Consider the following 15398-nt stretch of genomic DNA (forward strand, 5'->3'; position numbering starts at 1 on the left):
AAGCAGCTGGGAAAACTTATAAAGTATTATTTGAAGAAGCTGGTCCCGATATGATTTTATCAGGAAGATTGACAGCAGTAATGAAGATGTTTTTTTAAGTAGTTTAATGAATGATTACAACATATAATGCAGTAAATATTTTCTTCTTTTGTGTAATAACACACATTTATCATCATTCCCATCTTTTATGGCCTTAATCTAATATGAAAGCAAATTGTGTCATATACAAAAGAGTAACCACAACAAGTTTTTTCCTACATTTTCACCATGAGAAAAGACTAAAGAAAAGCAGTGAATTAATTAATTAATTGAGAGAGTTAAAAGATGGTATTTATTTGATTAGAATTTCACACGTGTACTGATTCACATATTATTATACAATTTAGTATTATAATATTTTTAAATAAGGTATCATAGTTGTACAAGTTGCAAAAAAAGTTAAATAAGGTCAAATGTATAACAGTATTCAGTCCACTTTAAATATAAACACAGATTTGTGAAGAAATCCCCAGTGAGTATGATCCCGTGAAGATATTTATGTTTCACTTAAATTAAGGTAAATAAATTGAACAAAAGTTAAAGTTTTGTGTGCATGTGTCTATATCATTGGTGCTGACTTAGCTCACTTTAACTTCACCCAGACCCTATCCCCTTTTGACTAAATAGGTATTTTATAATCTGTGTGACTACCAATCAAAGATGGCAGCAAGTACACCAAAGACCAGACTTCTAAAGGTTATCTCAGAGTCCTTCCAGTGGATTCAAAGGTTCATCCACATTTGTCCTGAAATCTAAAACAGGATGAATATGAGAAGTCCAATCAGCAGATGCAGCATTCCCATTCTGACACAACAGGCATCACTGGCAGTGGTTGTTGTATTTGTAGCTGCCTGTGTCGAGGTTGTTGTGGATGTGGTGGCAGCAGCAGTTGGGGTATTGGCTGCTGAAGTTAGGGCAGTGCTTGTTGTCGTTTGGGTAGTGGTTGGTGTAGTTTGTGTAGTGGTTGTTGTCATTGGGGTAGTGGTTGTTGTAGTTGGCGTGGTGGTTGTTGTTGTTGGGGTAGTGGTTGTTTTAGTTGGGGCAGTGGTAGTTGGGGTTGTGGTTGTTTTAGTTGGGGTAGTTGTAGCTGTGGTTGGGTTAGTGGTTGTTGTGGTTGGGTTAGTGGTTGTTGTAGTTGGGGTAGTGGTTGTTGTAGTTGGGGTAGTGGTTGTTGTAGTTGGGGTAGTGGTAGCTGTGGTTGGGTTAGTGGATGTTGTAGTTGGGGTAGGGGTTGTTGTAGTTGGGGTAGTGGTTGTTGTAGTTGGGGTAGTGGTTGTTGTAGATGGGGTAGTGGTTGTTGTAGATGGGATAGTTGTTGTTGTAGTTGGGGTAGTGGTTGTTGTAGATGGGGTAGTGGTTGTTGTATATGGGGTAGTGGTTGTTGTTATTGGGATAGTTGTTGTTGTAGATGGGGTAGTGGTTCTTGTAGTTGGGATAGTTGTTGTTGTAGTTGGGGTAGTGGTTGTTGATGTTGGGGTGGTGGTAGTTGTAGTTGGGCTACTGGTTGTTGTAGTTAGGGTAGTGGTTGTTGTAGATGGGGAAGTGGTTGTTGTTGCTTGGGTAGTGTTTTTTTTAGTTACGGCCATGGTTGTAGGGGTAGTGGTTGTTGTAGTTGGGGTAGTGGTTGTTTTAGTTGGGGTAGTGGTTGTTGGGGAAGTGGTTGTTGTAGTTGGGGTAGTGGTTGTTGTAGTTGGAGTAGTGGTTGTCGTTGTTGGGGTAGTGGTTGTTGTAATTGGGGTAGTGGTAGTTGTAGTTAGGGTAGTGGTTGTTGTAGTTGGGGTAGAGGTTGTTGTAGTTGGGGTAGTGGTTGTTTTAGTTGGGGTAGTGGTTGTTGGGGAAGTGGTTGTTGTAGTTGGGGTTGTGGTTGTTGTAGTTGGGGTAGTGGTAGCTGTGGTTGGGTTAGTGGTTGTTGTAGTTGGGGTAGTGGTTGTTGTAGTTGGGGTACTTGTTGTTGTTGTTGGGGTAGAGGTTGTTGTAGTTGGGGTAGTGGTTGTTGTAGTTGGGGTAGTGGTTGTTGATGTTGGGGTAGTGGTTGTTGTAGTTGGCGTAGTGGTTGTTGTAGTTGGGGTAGTGGTTGTTGTAGTTGGGGTAGTGGTTGTTGTAATTGGGGTAGTGGTAGTTGTAGTTAGGGTAGTGGTTGTTGTAGTTGGGGTAGAGGTTGTTGTAGTTGGGGTAGTGGTTGTTTTAGTTGGGGTAGTGGTTGTTGGGGAAGTGGTTGTTGTACTTGGGGTTGTGGTTGTTGTAGTTGGGGTAGTGGTAGCTGTGGTTGGGTTAGTGGATGTTGTAGTTGGGGTACTTGTTGTTGTAGTTGGGGTCGTGGTTGTTGTAGTTGGGGTAGTGGTTGTTGTTGTTGTTGGGATGGTGGTAGTTGTAGTTGGGCTACTGGTTGTTGTAGTTGGGGTAGTGGTTGTTTTAGTTGGGGTAGTGGTAGTTTGGGTAGTGGTTGTTGTAGTTGGGGCAGTGGTAGTTGGGGTTGTGGTTGTTGTAGTTGGGGTAGTGGAAGTTGTGGTTTGAGTAGTGGTTGTTGTAGTTGGGGTAGAGGTTGTTGTAATTGGGGTAGTGGTTGTTGTAGTTGGGGTAGTGGTTGTTGATGTTGGGGTAGTGGTTGTTGTAGTTGGCGTAGTGGTTGTTGTAGTTGGGGTAGTGGTTGTTGTAGTTGGGCTAGTGGTTGTTGTAGTTGGGGTAGTGGTTGTTGTTGTTGGGGTCGTGGTTTTTGTAGTTGGGGTAGTGGTTGTTGTCGGGGTCGTGGTTGTTGTAGTTGGCATAGTGGTTGTTGTAGTGGGCATAGTGGTCGTTGTATTTGGGGGAGTGGTTGTTGTTATTGGGGTAGTGGTTGTTGTAGCAGGAGTGGTTGTTGTTGGGGTAGTTGTTGTTGTAGTTGGGGTAGTGGTTGTTTTAGTTGGGGTAGTGGTTGTTGGGATCATTGTTGTTGTAGTCTTGGTAGTCGTTGTTGTGGTTGGGATCGTGGTTGTTGTTGTTGGGCTAGTAGTTGTTGTGGTTGGGGTAGTGGTTGTGATAATTGGGGTAGTGGTTGTTGTAGTTGGGGTAGTGGTTGTTGTAGTTGGGGTAGTTGTTGTTGTAGTTGGGATCATGGTTGTTGTAGACTGGGTAGTCGTTATTGTGGTTGGGGTAGTTGTTGTTGTAGTTGGGGTAGTGGTTGTTGTTGTTGGGGAAGTGGTTGTTGTTGTTGGGCTAGTGGTTGTTGTGGTTGGGGTAGTGGTTGTTGTAGTTGGGGTAGTGGTTGTTGTTGTTGGGGTAGTGTTTGTTGTCGTAGGGGTAGTGGTTGTTGTGGTTGGGGTCGTGGTTGTTGTAGTTGGGGTAGTGGTTGTTATTGTTGGGGTAGTTGTTGTTGTAGTTGGGGTAGTGGTTGTTGTAGTTGGGGTAGTGGTTGTTGTTGTTTGGGTAGTGGTTTTTGTTTTCGGGGTCGTGGTTGTTGTAGTTTGGCTAGTGGTTGTTGTAGTTGGAGTAGTGGTTGTTGTAGTTGGCGTGGTGGTTGTTGATGTTGGGGTAGTGGTTGTTGTTGGGGTGTTGGTAGTTGTACTTGGGCTACTGGATGTTGTAGTTGGGGTAGTGGTTGTTTTAGTTAGGCTAGTGGTAGTTGGGGTCGTGGTTGTTGTAGTTGGGGTCGTAATTGTTGTAGTTGGGATAGTGGTTGTTGTGGTTGGGGTAGTGGTTGTTGTTGTTGGGGTAGTGGTTGTTGTAGTTGGGGTAGTGGTTGTTGTAGTTGGAGAAGTCATTGTTGTTGTTGGGGTAGTGGTTGTTGTTGTTGGGGTAGTGTTTGTTGTCGTTGGGGTAGTGGTTGTTGTGGTTGGGGTCGTGGTTGTTGTAGTTGGGGTAGTGGTTGTTATTGTTGGGGTAGTTGTTGTTGTAGTTGGGGTAGTGGTTGTTGTAGTTGGGGTAGTGGTTGTTGTTGTTTGGGTAGTGGTTTTTGTTTTCGGGGTCGTGGTTGTTGTAGTTGGGCTAGTGGTTGTTGAAGTTGGAGTAGTGGTTGTTGTAGTTGGAATGGTGGTTGTTGATGTTGGGGTAGTGGTTGTTGTTGGGGTGTTGGTAGTTGTACTTGGGCTACTGGATGTTGTAGTTGGGGTAGTGGTGGTATTAGTTAGGCTAGTGGTAGTTGGGGTCGTGGTTGTTGTAGTTGGGGTCGTAATTGTTGTAGTTGGGATAGTGGTTGTTGAAGTTTGGATCGTGGTCGTTGTCGTTGGGATCATGGTTGTTGTAGACTGGGTAGTCGTTGTTGGGGTAGTTGTTGTTGTAGTTGGGGTAGTGGTTGTTGTAGTTGGGGTAGTGGTTGTTGTTGTTTGGGTAGTGGTTTTTGTTTTCGGGGTCGTGGTTGTTGTAGTTGGGCTAGTGGTTGTTGTAGTTGGAGTAGTGTTTGTTGTAGTTGGAATGGTGGTTGTTGATGTTGGGGTAGTGTTTGTTGTCGTAGGGGTAGTGGTTGTTGTGGTTGGGGTCGTGGTTGTTGTAGTTGGGGTAGTGGTTGTTATTGTTGGGGTAGTTGTTGTTGTAGTTGGGGTAGTGGTTGTTGTAGTTGGGGTAGTGGTTGTTGTAGTTGGGGTAGTGGTTGTTGTTGTTTGGGTAGTGGTTTTTGTTTTCGGGGTCGTGGTTGTTGTAGTTGGGCTAGTGGTTGTTGTAGTTGGAGTAGTGGTTGTTGTAGTTGGAATGGTGGTTGTTGATGTTGGGGTAGTGGTTGTTGTTGTTGGGGTAGTGTTTGTTATCGTAGGGGTAGTGGTTGTTGTGGTTGGGGTCGTGGTTGTTGTAGTTGGGGTAGTGGTTGTTATTGTTGGGGTAGTTGTTGTTGTAGTTGGGGTAGTGGTTGTTGTAGTTGGGGTAGTGGTTGTTGTTGTTTGGGTAGTGGTTTTTGTTTTCGGGGTCGTGGTTGTTGTAGTTGGGCTAGTGGTTGTTGTAGTTGGAGTAGTGGTTGTTGTAGTTGGCGTGGTGGTTGTTGATGTTGGGGTAGTGGTTGTTGTTGGGGTGTTGGTAGTTGTACTTGGGCTACTGGATGTTGTAGTTGGGATAGTGGTTGTTTTAGTTAGGCTAGTGGTAGTTGGGGTCGTGGTTGTTGTAGTTGGGGTCGTAATTGTTGTAGTTGGGATAGTGGTTGTTGTAGTTTGGATCGTGGTCGTTGTCGTTGGGATCATGGTTGTTGTAGACTGGGTAGTCGTTATTGTGGTTGGGGTAGTTGTTGTTGTAGTTGGGGTAGTGGTTGTTGTTGTTGGGGAAGTGGTTGTTGTTGTTGGGCTAGTGGTTGTTGTGGTTGGGGTAGTGGTTGTTGTAGTTGGGGTAGTGGTTGTTGTAGCTGGGGTAGTGGTTGTTATTGTTGGGTTCATGGTTGTTGTGGTTGGGGTAGTGGTTATTGTGGTTGGGGTCGTGGTTGTTGTAGTTTGGCTCGTTGTTGTTGTGGTTGGGCTAGTGGTTGTTGTGGTTGGGGTAGTGGTTGTTGTAGTTGGGGTCGTGGTTGTTGTTTTTGGGCTAGTGGTTGTTGTGGTTGGGGTAGTGGTTGTTCTAGTTGGGGTCGTGGTTGTTGTAGTTTGGCTCGTGGTTGTTGTGGTTGGGCTAGTGGTTGTTGTGGTTGGGGTAGTTGTTGTTGTAGTTGGGGTCGTGGTTGTTGTAGTTGGTGTACTGGTTGTTGTTGTTGGGATAGTGGTTGTTGTAGTTGGTGTAGTGGTTGTTGTAGTTATGGCCATGGTTATAGGAGTAGTTGTTGTTGTAGTTGGGGTCGTGGTTGTTGTAGTTGGTGTACTGGTTGTTGTTGTTGGGATAGTGGTTGTTGTAGTTGGTGTAGTGGTTGTTGTAGTTATGGCCATGGTTATAGGAGTAGTGGTTGTTGTAGTTGGGGTAGTCGTTGTTGTGGTTGGGGTAGTGGTTGTTGTGGTTGGGGTCGTGGTTCTTGTTGTTGGGGTCGTGGTTGTTGTAGTTTGGCTCGTGGTTGTTGTGGTTGGGGTAGTGGTTGTTGTTGTTGGGGTAGTGGTTGTTGTAGTTGGGGTAGTGGTTGTTGTAGTTGGAGAAGTCATTGTTGTTGTTGGGGTAGTGGTTGTTGTTGTTGGGGTAGTGTTTGTTGTCGTTGGGGTAGTGGTTGTTGTGGTTGGGGTCGTGGTTGTTGTAGTTGGGGTAGTGGTTGTTTTTGTTGGGGTAGTTGTTGTTGTAGTTGGGGTAGTGGTTGTTGTAGTTGGGGTAGTGGTTGTTGTTGTTTGGGTAGTGGTTTTTGTTTTCGGGGTCGTGGTTGTTGTAGTTGGGCTAGTGGTTGTTGTAGTTGGAGTAGTGGTTGTTGTAGTTGGAATGGTGGTTGTTGATGTTGGGGTAGTGGTTGTTGTTGGGGTGTTGGTAGTTGTACTTGGGCTACTGGATGTTGTAGTTGGGGTAGTGGTTGTTTTAGTTAGGCTAGTGGTAGTTGGGGTCGTGGTTGTTGTAGTTGGGGTCGTAATTGTTGTAGTTGGGATAGTGGTTGTTGTAGTTTGGATCGTGGTCGTTGTCGTTGGGATCATGGTTGTTGTAGACTGGGTAGTCGTTATTGTGGTTGGGGTAGTTGTTGTTGTAGTTGGGGTAGTGGTTGTTGTTGTTGGGGAAGTGGTTGTTGTTTTTGGGCTAGTGGTTGTTGTGGTTGGGGTAGTGGTTGTTGTAGTTGGGGTAGTGGTTGTTGTTGTTGGGGTAGTGTTTGTTGTCGTAGGGGTAGTGGTTGTTGTGGTTGGGGTCGTGGTTGTTGTAGTTGGGGTAGTGGTTGTTATTGTTGGGGTAGTTGTTGTTGTAGTTGGGGTAGTGGTTGTTGTAGTTGGGGTAGTGGTTGTTGTTGTTTGGGTAGTGGTTTTTGTTTTCGGGGTCGTGGTTGTTGTAGTTGGGGTAGTGGTTGTTGTAGCTGGGGTAGTGGTTGTTATTGTTGGGTTCGTGGTTGTTGTGATTGGGGTAGTGGTTATTGTAATTGGGAAAGTGGTAGTTGGGGTCGTGGTTGTTGTTGTTGGGGTCGTGGTTGTTGTGGTTGGGGTCGTGGTTGTTGTAGTTTGGCTCGTTGTTGTTGTTGTTGGGGTCGTGGTTGTTGTCGTTGGGGTAGAGGTTGTTGTGGTTGGGGTCGTGGTTGTTGTTGTTGGGGTCGTGGTTGTTGTAGTTTGGCTCGTGGTTGTTGTGGTTGGGCTAGTGGTTATTGTAGTTGGGGTAGTTGTTGTTGTAGATGGGGTCGTGGTTGTTGTTGTTGGGGTCGTGGTTGTTATCGTTGGGGTAGAGGTTGTTGTGGTTGGGGTCGTGGTTGTTGTAGTTGGGGTAGTGGTTGTAATTGTTGGGGTCGTGGTTGTTGTTGTTGGGGTAGTGGCTGTTGTGGTTCGGGTCGTGGTTGTTGTAGTTGGGGTAGTCGTTGTTGTTGTTGGGGTAGTGGTCGTTGGGTTCATGGTTGTTGTAGTTGGTGTAGTGGTTGTTGTAGTTTGGGTAGTGGTTTTTGTAGTTGGGGTCGTTGTTGTAGTTGGGGTAGTGGTAGTTGCAGTTGGGGTAGTGGTTGTTGTAGTTGGGGTAGTGGTTGTTGTAGTTGGGGTAGTGTTAGTTGTAGTTGGGGTAGTGGTTGTTGTAGTTGGGGTAGTGGTTGTTGTAGTTGGGGTAGTGGTAGTTGTAGTTGGTGTAGTGGTTGTTGTAGTTGGGGTAGTGGTTGTTGTAGTTGGGGTAGTGGTAGTTGTAGTTGGTGTAGTGGTTGTTGTAGTTGGGGTAGTGGTAGTTGTAGATCGGGTAGTGGTTGTTGTAGTTGGGGTCGTTGTTATTGGTGGGGTCGTGGTTGTTGTTGTTGGGGTCGTGGTTGTTGTAGTTGGGGTAGTGGTTGTTGTAGTTGGAGAAGTCGTTGTTGTTGTTGGGGTAGTGGTTGTTGTTGTTGGGGTAGTGTTTGTTGTCGTTGGGGTAGTTGTTGTTGTTGTTGGGGTCGTGGTTGTTGTAGTTGGGGTAGTTGTTGTTATTGTTGGGTTCGTGGTTGTTGTTGTTGGGTTCGTGGTTGTTGTAGTTGGGGTAGTTGTTGTTGTTGTTGTAGTTGGGCTATTGGTTGTTGTAGTTGGAGTAGTTGTCGTTGGGGTCATGGGTGTTGTAGTTGGCGTAGTTGTTGTTGTAGTTGGGGTAGTGGTTGTTTTAGCTGGGTTTGTGGTTTTTGTAGTTGGGATAGTGGTTGTTTTAGTTGGGGTATTGGTAATTGGGGTCATGGTTGTTGTTGTTGGGGTAGTGGTTGTTGTAGTTGGGGTAGCGGTTGTTGTTGTTGGGGTCGTGGTTGTTGTTGTTGGGGTCGTGGTTGTTATTGTTGGGGTAGTGGTTCTTGTAGTTGGGTTAGTGGTAGTTGTGGTTTGGTTACTGGTTGTTGTGGTTGGGGTAGTGGTTGTTGTAGTTGGTGTAGTGGTTGTTGTAGTTATGGCCATGGTTATAGGGGTAGTGGTTGTTGTAGTTGGGGTAGTTGTTGTTGTAGATGGGATCGTGGTTGTTGTTGTTGGGGTCGTGGTTGTTGTCGTTGGGGTAGAGGTTGTTGTGGTTGGGGTCGTGGTTGTTGTAGTCGGGGTAGTGGTTGTAATTGTTGGGGTCGTGGTTGTTGTTGTTGGGGTAGTGGCTGTTGTGGTTGGGGTAGTGTTAGTTGTAGTTGGGGTAGTGGTTGTTGTAGTTGGGCTCGTGGTTGTTGTGGTTGGGTTAGTGGTTGTTGTTGTTGGGCTCGTGGTTGTTGTGGTTGGGTTAGTGGTTGTTGTTTTTGGGCTCGTGGTTGTTGTAGTTGGTGTAGTGGTTGTTGTAGTTATGGCCATGGTTATAGGAGTAGTGGTTGTTGTAGTTGGTGTAGTGGTTGTTGTAGTTTGGGTAGTGGTTGTTGTAGTTGGTGTAGTGGTTGTTGTAGTTGGGGTAGTGGTTGTTGTAGCTGGGGTTGTGGTTGTTGGGGTCGTTGTTGTAGTTGGGGTAGTGGTAGTTGTAGTTGGGGTAGTGGTTTTAGTAGTTGGGGTAGTGGTTGTTGTAGTTCGGGTAGTGTTAGTTGTAGTTGGGGTAGTGGTTGTTGTAGTTGGGGTAGTGGTTGTTGTAGTTGGAGAAGTTGTTGTTGTTGTTGGGGTAGTGGTTGTTTTAGTTGGGGTAGTGGTAGTTGTAGTTGGTGTAGTGGTTGTTGTAGTTGGGGTAGTGGTAGTTGTAGATGGGGTAGTGGTTGTTGTAGTTGGTGTAGTAGTTGTTGTAGTTGGGCTAGTGGTTGTTGTAGTTGGGGTAGAGGTTGTTGTTGTTGGGGTAGTGGTTGTTGTAGTTGGGGTAGTGGTTGTTGTAGTTATGGCCATGGTTATAGGAGTAGTGGTTGTTGTAGTTGGTGTAGTGGTTGTTGTAGTTTGGGTAGTGGTTGTTGTAGTTGGGGTAGTGGTAGTTGTAGTTGGGGTAGTGGTTGTTGTAGTTGGAGAAGTCGTTGTTGTTGTTGGGGTAGTGGTTGTTTTTGTTGGGGTAGTGGTTGTTGTAGTTGGTGTAGTGATTGTTGTAGTTGGGGTAGTGGTTGTTGTAGTTGGGGTAGTGGTTGTTGTAGTTGGAGAAGTCGTTGTTGTTGTTGGGGTAGTGGTTGTTTTAGTTGGGGTAGTGGTAGTTGTAGTTGGTGTAGTGGTTGTTGTAGTTGGGGTAGTGGTAGTTGTAGATGGGGTAGTGGTTGTTGTAGTTGGTGTAGTAGTTGTTGTAGTTGGGGTCGTGGTTGTTGTAGTTGGGGTAGTTGTTGTTATTGTTGGGTTCGTGGTTGTTGTTGTTGGGGTAGTGGTTGTTGTAGTTGGGGTAGTTGTTTTTATAGTCGGGGTCGTGGTTGTTGTAGTTGGGCTATTGGTTGTTGTAGTTGGGGTAGTTGTCGTTGGGGTCATGGGTGCTGTAGTTGGCGTAGTTGTTGTTGTAGTTGGGGTAGTGGTTGTTTTAGCTGGGTTTGTGGTTTTTGTAGTTGGGATAGTGGTTGTTGTAGTTGGGGTATTGGTAATTGGGGTCATGGTTGTTGTTGTTGGGGTAGTGGTTGTTGTAGTTGGGGTAGTGGTTGTTGTTGTTGGGGTCGTGGTTGTTGTTGTTGGGGTCGTGGTTGTTATTGATGGGGTAGTGGTTCTTGTAGTTGGGTTAGTGGTAGTTGTGGTTGGGGTACTGGTTGTTGTGGTTGGGGTAGTGGTTGTTGTAGTTGGTGTAGTGGTTGTTGTAGTTATGGCCATGGTTATAGGGGTAGTGGTTGTTGTAGTTGGGGTAGTTGTTGTTGTAGATGGGATCGTGGTTGTTGTTGTTGGGGTCGTGTTTGTTGTCGTTGGGGTAGAGGTTGTTGTGGTTGGGGTCGTGGTTGTTGTAGTTGGAGAAGTCGTTGTTGTTGTTGGGGTAGTGGTTGTTGTTGTTGGGGTAGTGTTTGTTGTAGTTGGTGTAGTGATTGTTGTAGTTGGGGTAGTGGTTGTTGTAGTTATGGCCATGGTTATAGGAGTAGTGGTTGTTGTAGTTGGGGTAGTTGTTGTTGTAGTTGGGGTAGTGGTATTTGTAGTTGGTGTAGTGGTTGTTGTAGTTATGGCCATGGTTATAGGAGTAGTGGTTGTTGTAGTTGGGGTAGTGGTTGTTGTAGTTGGGGTAGTGGTAGTTGTAGTTGGTGTAGTGGTTGTTGTAGTTGGGGTAGTGGTTGTTGTAGTTGGGGTAGTGGTAGTTGTAGTTGGTGTAGTGGTTGTTGTAGTTGGGGTAGTGGTAGTTGTAGATCGGGTAGTGGTTGTTGTAGTTGGGGTTGTTGTTATTGGTGGGGTCGTGGTTGTTGTTGTTGGGGTCGTGTTTGTTGTAGTTGGGGTAGTGGTTGTTGTAGTTTGAGAAGTCGTTGTTGTTGTTGGGGTAGTGGTTGTTGTTGTTGGGGTAGCGTTTGTTGTCGTTGGGGTAGTGGTTGTTGTGGTTGGGGTCGTGGTTGTTGTAGTTGGGGTAGTTGTTGTTATTGTTGGGTTCGTGGTTGTTGTTGTTGGGGTAGTGGTTGTTGTAGTTGGGGTAGTTGTTGTTGTAGTCGGGGTCGTGGTTGTTGTAGTTGGGCTATTGGTTGTTGTAGTTGGGGTAGTTGTCGTTGGGGTCATGGGTGTTGTAGTTGGCGTAGTTGTTGTTGTAGTTGGGGTAGTGGTTGTTGTAGTTGGGGTAGTGGTTGTTGTTGTTGGGGTCGTGGTTGTTGTTGTTGGGGTCGTGGTTGTTATTGATGGGGTAGTGGTTCTTGTAGTTGGGTTAGTGGTAGTTGTGGTTGGGGTACTGGTTGTTGTGGTTGGGGTAGTGGTTGTTGTAGTTGGTGTAGTGGTTGTTGTAGTTATGGCCATGGTTATAGGGGTAGTGGTTGTTGTAGTTGGGGTAGTTGTTGTTGTAGATGGGATCGTGGTTGTTGTTGTTGGGGTCGTGTTTGTTGTCGTTGGGGTAGAGGTTGTTGTGGTTGGGGTCGTGGTTGTTGTAGTTGGAGAAGTCGTTGTTGTTGTTGGGGTAGTGGTTGTTGTTGTTGGGGTAGTGTTTGTTGTAGTTGGTGTAGTGATTGTTGTAGTTGGGGTAGTGGTTGTTGTAGTTATGGCCATGGTTATAGGAGTAGTGGTTGTTGTAGTTGGGGTAGTTGTTGTTGTAGTTGGGGTAGTGGTATTTGTAGTTGGTGTAGTGGTTGTTGTAGTTATGGCCATGGTTATAGGAGTAGTGGTTGTTGTAGTTGGGGTAGTGGTTGTTGTAGTTGGGGTAGTGGTAGTTGTAGTTGGTGTAGTGGTTGTTGTAGTTGGGGTAGTGGTTGTTGTAGTTGGGGTAGTGGTAGTTGTAGTTGGTGTAGTGGTTGTTGTAGTTGGGGTAGTGGTAGTTGTAGATCGGGTAGTGGTTGTTGTAGTTGGGGTTGTTGTTATTGGTGGGGTCGTGGTTGTTGTTGTTGGGGTCGTGTTTGTTGTAGTTGGGGTAGTGGTTGTTGTAGTTTGAGAAGTCGTTGTTGTTGTTGGGGTAGTGGTTGTTGTTGTTGGGGTAGCGTTTGTTGTCGTTGGGGTAGTGGTTGTTGTGGTTGGGGTCGTGGTTGTTGTAGTTGGGGTAGTTGTTGTTATTGTTGGGTTCGTGGTTGTTGTTGTTGGGGTAGTGGTTGTTGTAGTTGGGGTAGTTGTTGTTGTAGATGGGATCGTGGTTGTTGTTGTTGGGGTCGTGGTTGTTGTCGTTGGGGTAGAGGTTGTTGTGGTTGGGGTCATGGTTGTTGTAGTTGGGGTAGTGGTTGTAATTGTTGGGGTCGTGGTTGTTGTTGTTGGGGTAGTGGCTGTTGTGGTTGGGGTAGTGTTAGTTGTAGTTGGGGTAGTGGTTGTTGTTTTTGGGCTCGTGGTTGTTGTAGTTGGTGTAGTGGTTGTTGTAGTTATGGCCATGGTTATAGGAGTAGTGGTTGTTGTAGTTGGTGTAGTGGTTGTTGTAGTTTGGGTAGTGGTTGTTGTAGTTGGGGTAGTGGTAGTTGTAGTTGGGGTAGTGGTTGTTGTAGTTGGTGTAGTGGTTGTTGTAGTTGGGGTAGTGGTTGTTGTAGCTGGGGTTGTGGTTGTTGGGGTCGTTGTTGTAGTTGGGGTAGTGGTAGTTGTAGTTGGGGTAGTGGTTGTTGTCGTTGGGGTAGTGGTTGTTGTAGTTCGGGTAGTGTTAGTTGTAGTTGGGGTAGTGGTTGTTGTAGTTGGGGTAGTGGTTGTTGTAGTTGGAGAAGTCGTTGTTGTTGTTGGGGTAGTGGTTGTTGGGGTAGTGGTTGTTGTAGTTTGTGTAGTGATTGTTGTAGTTGGGGTAGTGGTTGTTGTAGTTGGGGTAGTGGTTGTTGTAGTTGGAGAAGTCGTTGTTGTTGGGGTAGTGGTTGTTGTAGTTGGGGTAGTTGTAGTTGTAGTTGGTGTAGTGGTTGTTGTAGTTGGGGTAGTGGTAGTTGTAGATCGGGTAGTAGTTGGTGTAGTAGTTGTTGTAGTTGGGGTAGTGGTTGTTGTAGGCGGGGTAGTGGTTGTTGTAGTTGGGGTAGTGGTTGTTGTAGTTGGGCTAGTGGTTGTTGTAATTGGAGAAGTGGTTGTTGTTATTGGGGTAGAGGTTGTTGTTGTTGGGGTAGTGGTTGTTGTAGTTGGGGTAGTGATTGTTGTAGTTGGGGTAGTGTTAGTTGTAGTTGGGGTACTGGTTGTTGTAGTTGGGGTAGTGGTTGTTGTAGTTGGAGAAGTCGTTGTTGTTGTTGGGGTAGTGGTTGTTGTTGTTGGGGTAGTGTTTGTTGTAGTTGGTGTAGTGATTGTTGTAGTTGGGGTAGTGGTTGTTGTAGTTATGGCCATGGTTATAGGAGTAGTGGTTGTTGTAGTTGGGGTAGTGGTTGTTGTAGTTGGGGTAGTGGTAGTTGTAGTTGGTGTAGTGGTTGTTGTAGTTGGGGTAGTGGTTGTTGTAGTTGGGGTAGTGGTAGTTGTAGTTGGTGTAGTGGTTGTTGTAGTTGGGGTAGTGGTAGTTGTAGATCGGGTAGTGGTTGTTGTCGTTGGGGTAGTGGTTGTTGTGGTTGGGGTCGTGGTTGTTGTGGTTGGGGTAGTGGTTGTTGTAGTTGGTGTAGTGGTTGTTGTAGGTATGGCCATGGTTATAGGGGTAGTGGTTGTTGTAGTTGGGGTAGTTGTTGTTGTAGATGGGATCGTGGTTGTTGTTGTTGGGGTCGTGGTTGTTGTCGTTGGGGTAGAGGTTGTTGTGGTTGGGGTCATGGTTGTTGTAGTTGGGGTAGTGGTTGTAATTGTTGGGGTCGTGGTTGTTGTTGTTGGGGTAGTGGCTGTTGTGGTTGGGGTAGTGTTAGTTGTAGTTGGGGTAGTGGTTGTTGTAGTTGGGCTCGTGGTTTTTGTGGTTGGGTTAGTGGTTGTTGTTTTTGGGCTCGTGGTTGTTGTAGTTGGTGTAGTGGTTGTTGTAGTTATGGCCATGGTTATAGGAGTAGTGGTTGTTGTAGTTGGTGTAGTGGTTGTTGTAGTTTGGGTAGTGGTTGTTGTAGTTGGGGTAGTGGTAGTTGTAGTTGGGATAGTGGTTGTTGTAGTTGGTGTAGTGGTTGTTGTAGTTGGGGTAGTGGTTGTTGTAGCTGGGGTTGTGGTTGTTGGGGTCGTTGTTGTAGTTGGGGTAGTGGTAGTTGTAGTTGGGGTAGTGGTTGTTGTCGTTGGGGTAGTGGTTGTTGTAGTTCGGGTAGTGTTAGTTGTAGTTGGGGTAGTGGTTGTTGTAGTTGGGGTAGTGGTTGTTGTAGTTGGAGAAGTCGTTGTTGTTGTTGGGGTAGTGGTTGTTGTTGTTGGGGTAGTGGTTGTTGTAGTTTGTGTAGTGATTGTTGTAGTTGGGGTAGTGGTTGTTGTAGTTGGGGTAGTGGTTGTTGTAGTTGGAGAAGTCGTTGTTGTTGGGGTAGTGGTTGTTGTAGTTGGGGTAGTTGTAGTTGTAGTTGGTGTAGTGGTTGTTGTAGTTGGGGTAGTGGTAGTTGTAGATCGGGTAGTGGTTGTTGTAGTTGGTGTAGTAGTTGTTGTAGTTGGGGTAGTGGTTGTTGTAGGCGGGGTAGTGGTTGTTGTAGTTGGGGTAGTGGTTGTTGTAGTTGGGCTAGTGGTTGTTGTAATTGGAGAAGTGGTTGTTGTTATTGGGGTAGAGGTTGTTGTTGTTGGGGTAGTGGTTGTTGTAGTTGGGGTAGTGGTTGTTGTAGTTGGGGTAGTGTTAGTTGTAGTTGGGGTACTGGTTGTTGTAGTTGGGGTAGTGGTTGTTGTAGTTGGAGAAGTCGTTGTTGTTGTTGGGGTAGTGGTTGTTGTTGTTGGGGTAGTGTTTGTTGTAGTTGTTGTAGTGATTTTTGTAGTTGGGGTAGTGGTTGTTGTAGTTATGGCCATGGTTATAGGAGTAGTGGTTGTTGTAGTTGGGGTAGTGGTTGTTGTAGTTGGGGTAGTGGTAGTTGTAGTTGGTGTAGTGGTTGTTGTAGTTGGGGTAGTGGTTGTTGTAGTTGGGGTAGTGGTAGTTGTAGTTGGTGTAGTGGTTGTTGTAGTTGGGGTAGTGGTAGTTGTTGATCGGGTAGTGGTTGTTGTCGTTGGGGTAGTGGTTGTTGTGGTTGGGGTCGTGGTTGTTGTATTTGGGGTAGTTGTTGTTGTAGTTGGGGTAGTGGTTGTTGTAGTTGGGGTAGTTGTTGTTGTAGTCGGGGTCGTGGTTGTTGTAGTTGGGCTATTGGTTGTTGTAGTTGTCGTTGGGGTCATGGGTGTTGTAGTTGGCGTAGTTGTTGTTGTAGTTGGGGTAGTGGTTGTTTTAGCTGGGTTTGTGGTTTTTGTAGTTGGGATAGTGGTTGTTGTAGTTGGGGTATTGGTAATTGGGGTCATGGTTGTTGTTGTTGGGGTAGTGGTTGTTGTAGTTGGGGTAGTGGTTGTTGTTGTTGGGGTCGTGGTTGTTGTTGTTGGGGTCGTGGTTGTTATTGTTGGGGTAGTGGTTCTTGTAGTTGGGTTAGTGGTAGT

The 15398-nt window shown here is 45.9% G+C and overlaps 2 protein-coding genes across 2 annotated transcripts; both read right to left on the minus strand.

Annotated features, from left to right (window-relative positions):
- Positions 1-741: 741 nt before the first annotated feature.
- Positions 742-2678, minus strand: LOC128448729 (integumentary mucin C.1-like; the record flags this gene model as incomplete). The annotated part of the gene is made up of 2 exons (XM_053431500.1): positions 742-791; positions 2336-2678. Coding segments are annotated over 2 exons (393 nt in total), but the record flags the coding sequence as incomplete, so codon positions are not given.
- An 11220-nt stretch (positions 2679-13898) lies between these two features.
- On the minus strand, positions 13899-15092 carry LOC128448730 (integumentary mucin C.1-like; the record flags this gene model as incomplete). The annotated part of the gene is made up of 2 exons (XM_053431501.1): positions 13899-14456; positions 14766-15092. Coding segments are annotated over 2 exons (885 nt in total), but the record flags the coding sequence as incomplete, so codon positions are not given.
- Positions 15093-15398: the final 306 nt, after the last annotated feature.

The sequence above is a fragment of the Pleuronectes platessa genome, chromosome 9 (genome assembly GCF_947347685.1).
Source record: "Pleuronectes platessa chromosome 9, fPlePla1.1, whole genome shotgun sequence".
Classification (NCBI taxonomy): Eukaryota; Metazoa; Chordata; class Actinopteri; order Pleuronectiformes; family Pleuronectidae; genus Pleuronectes; species Pleuronectes platessa.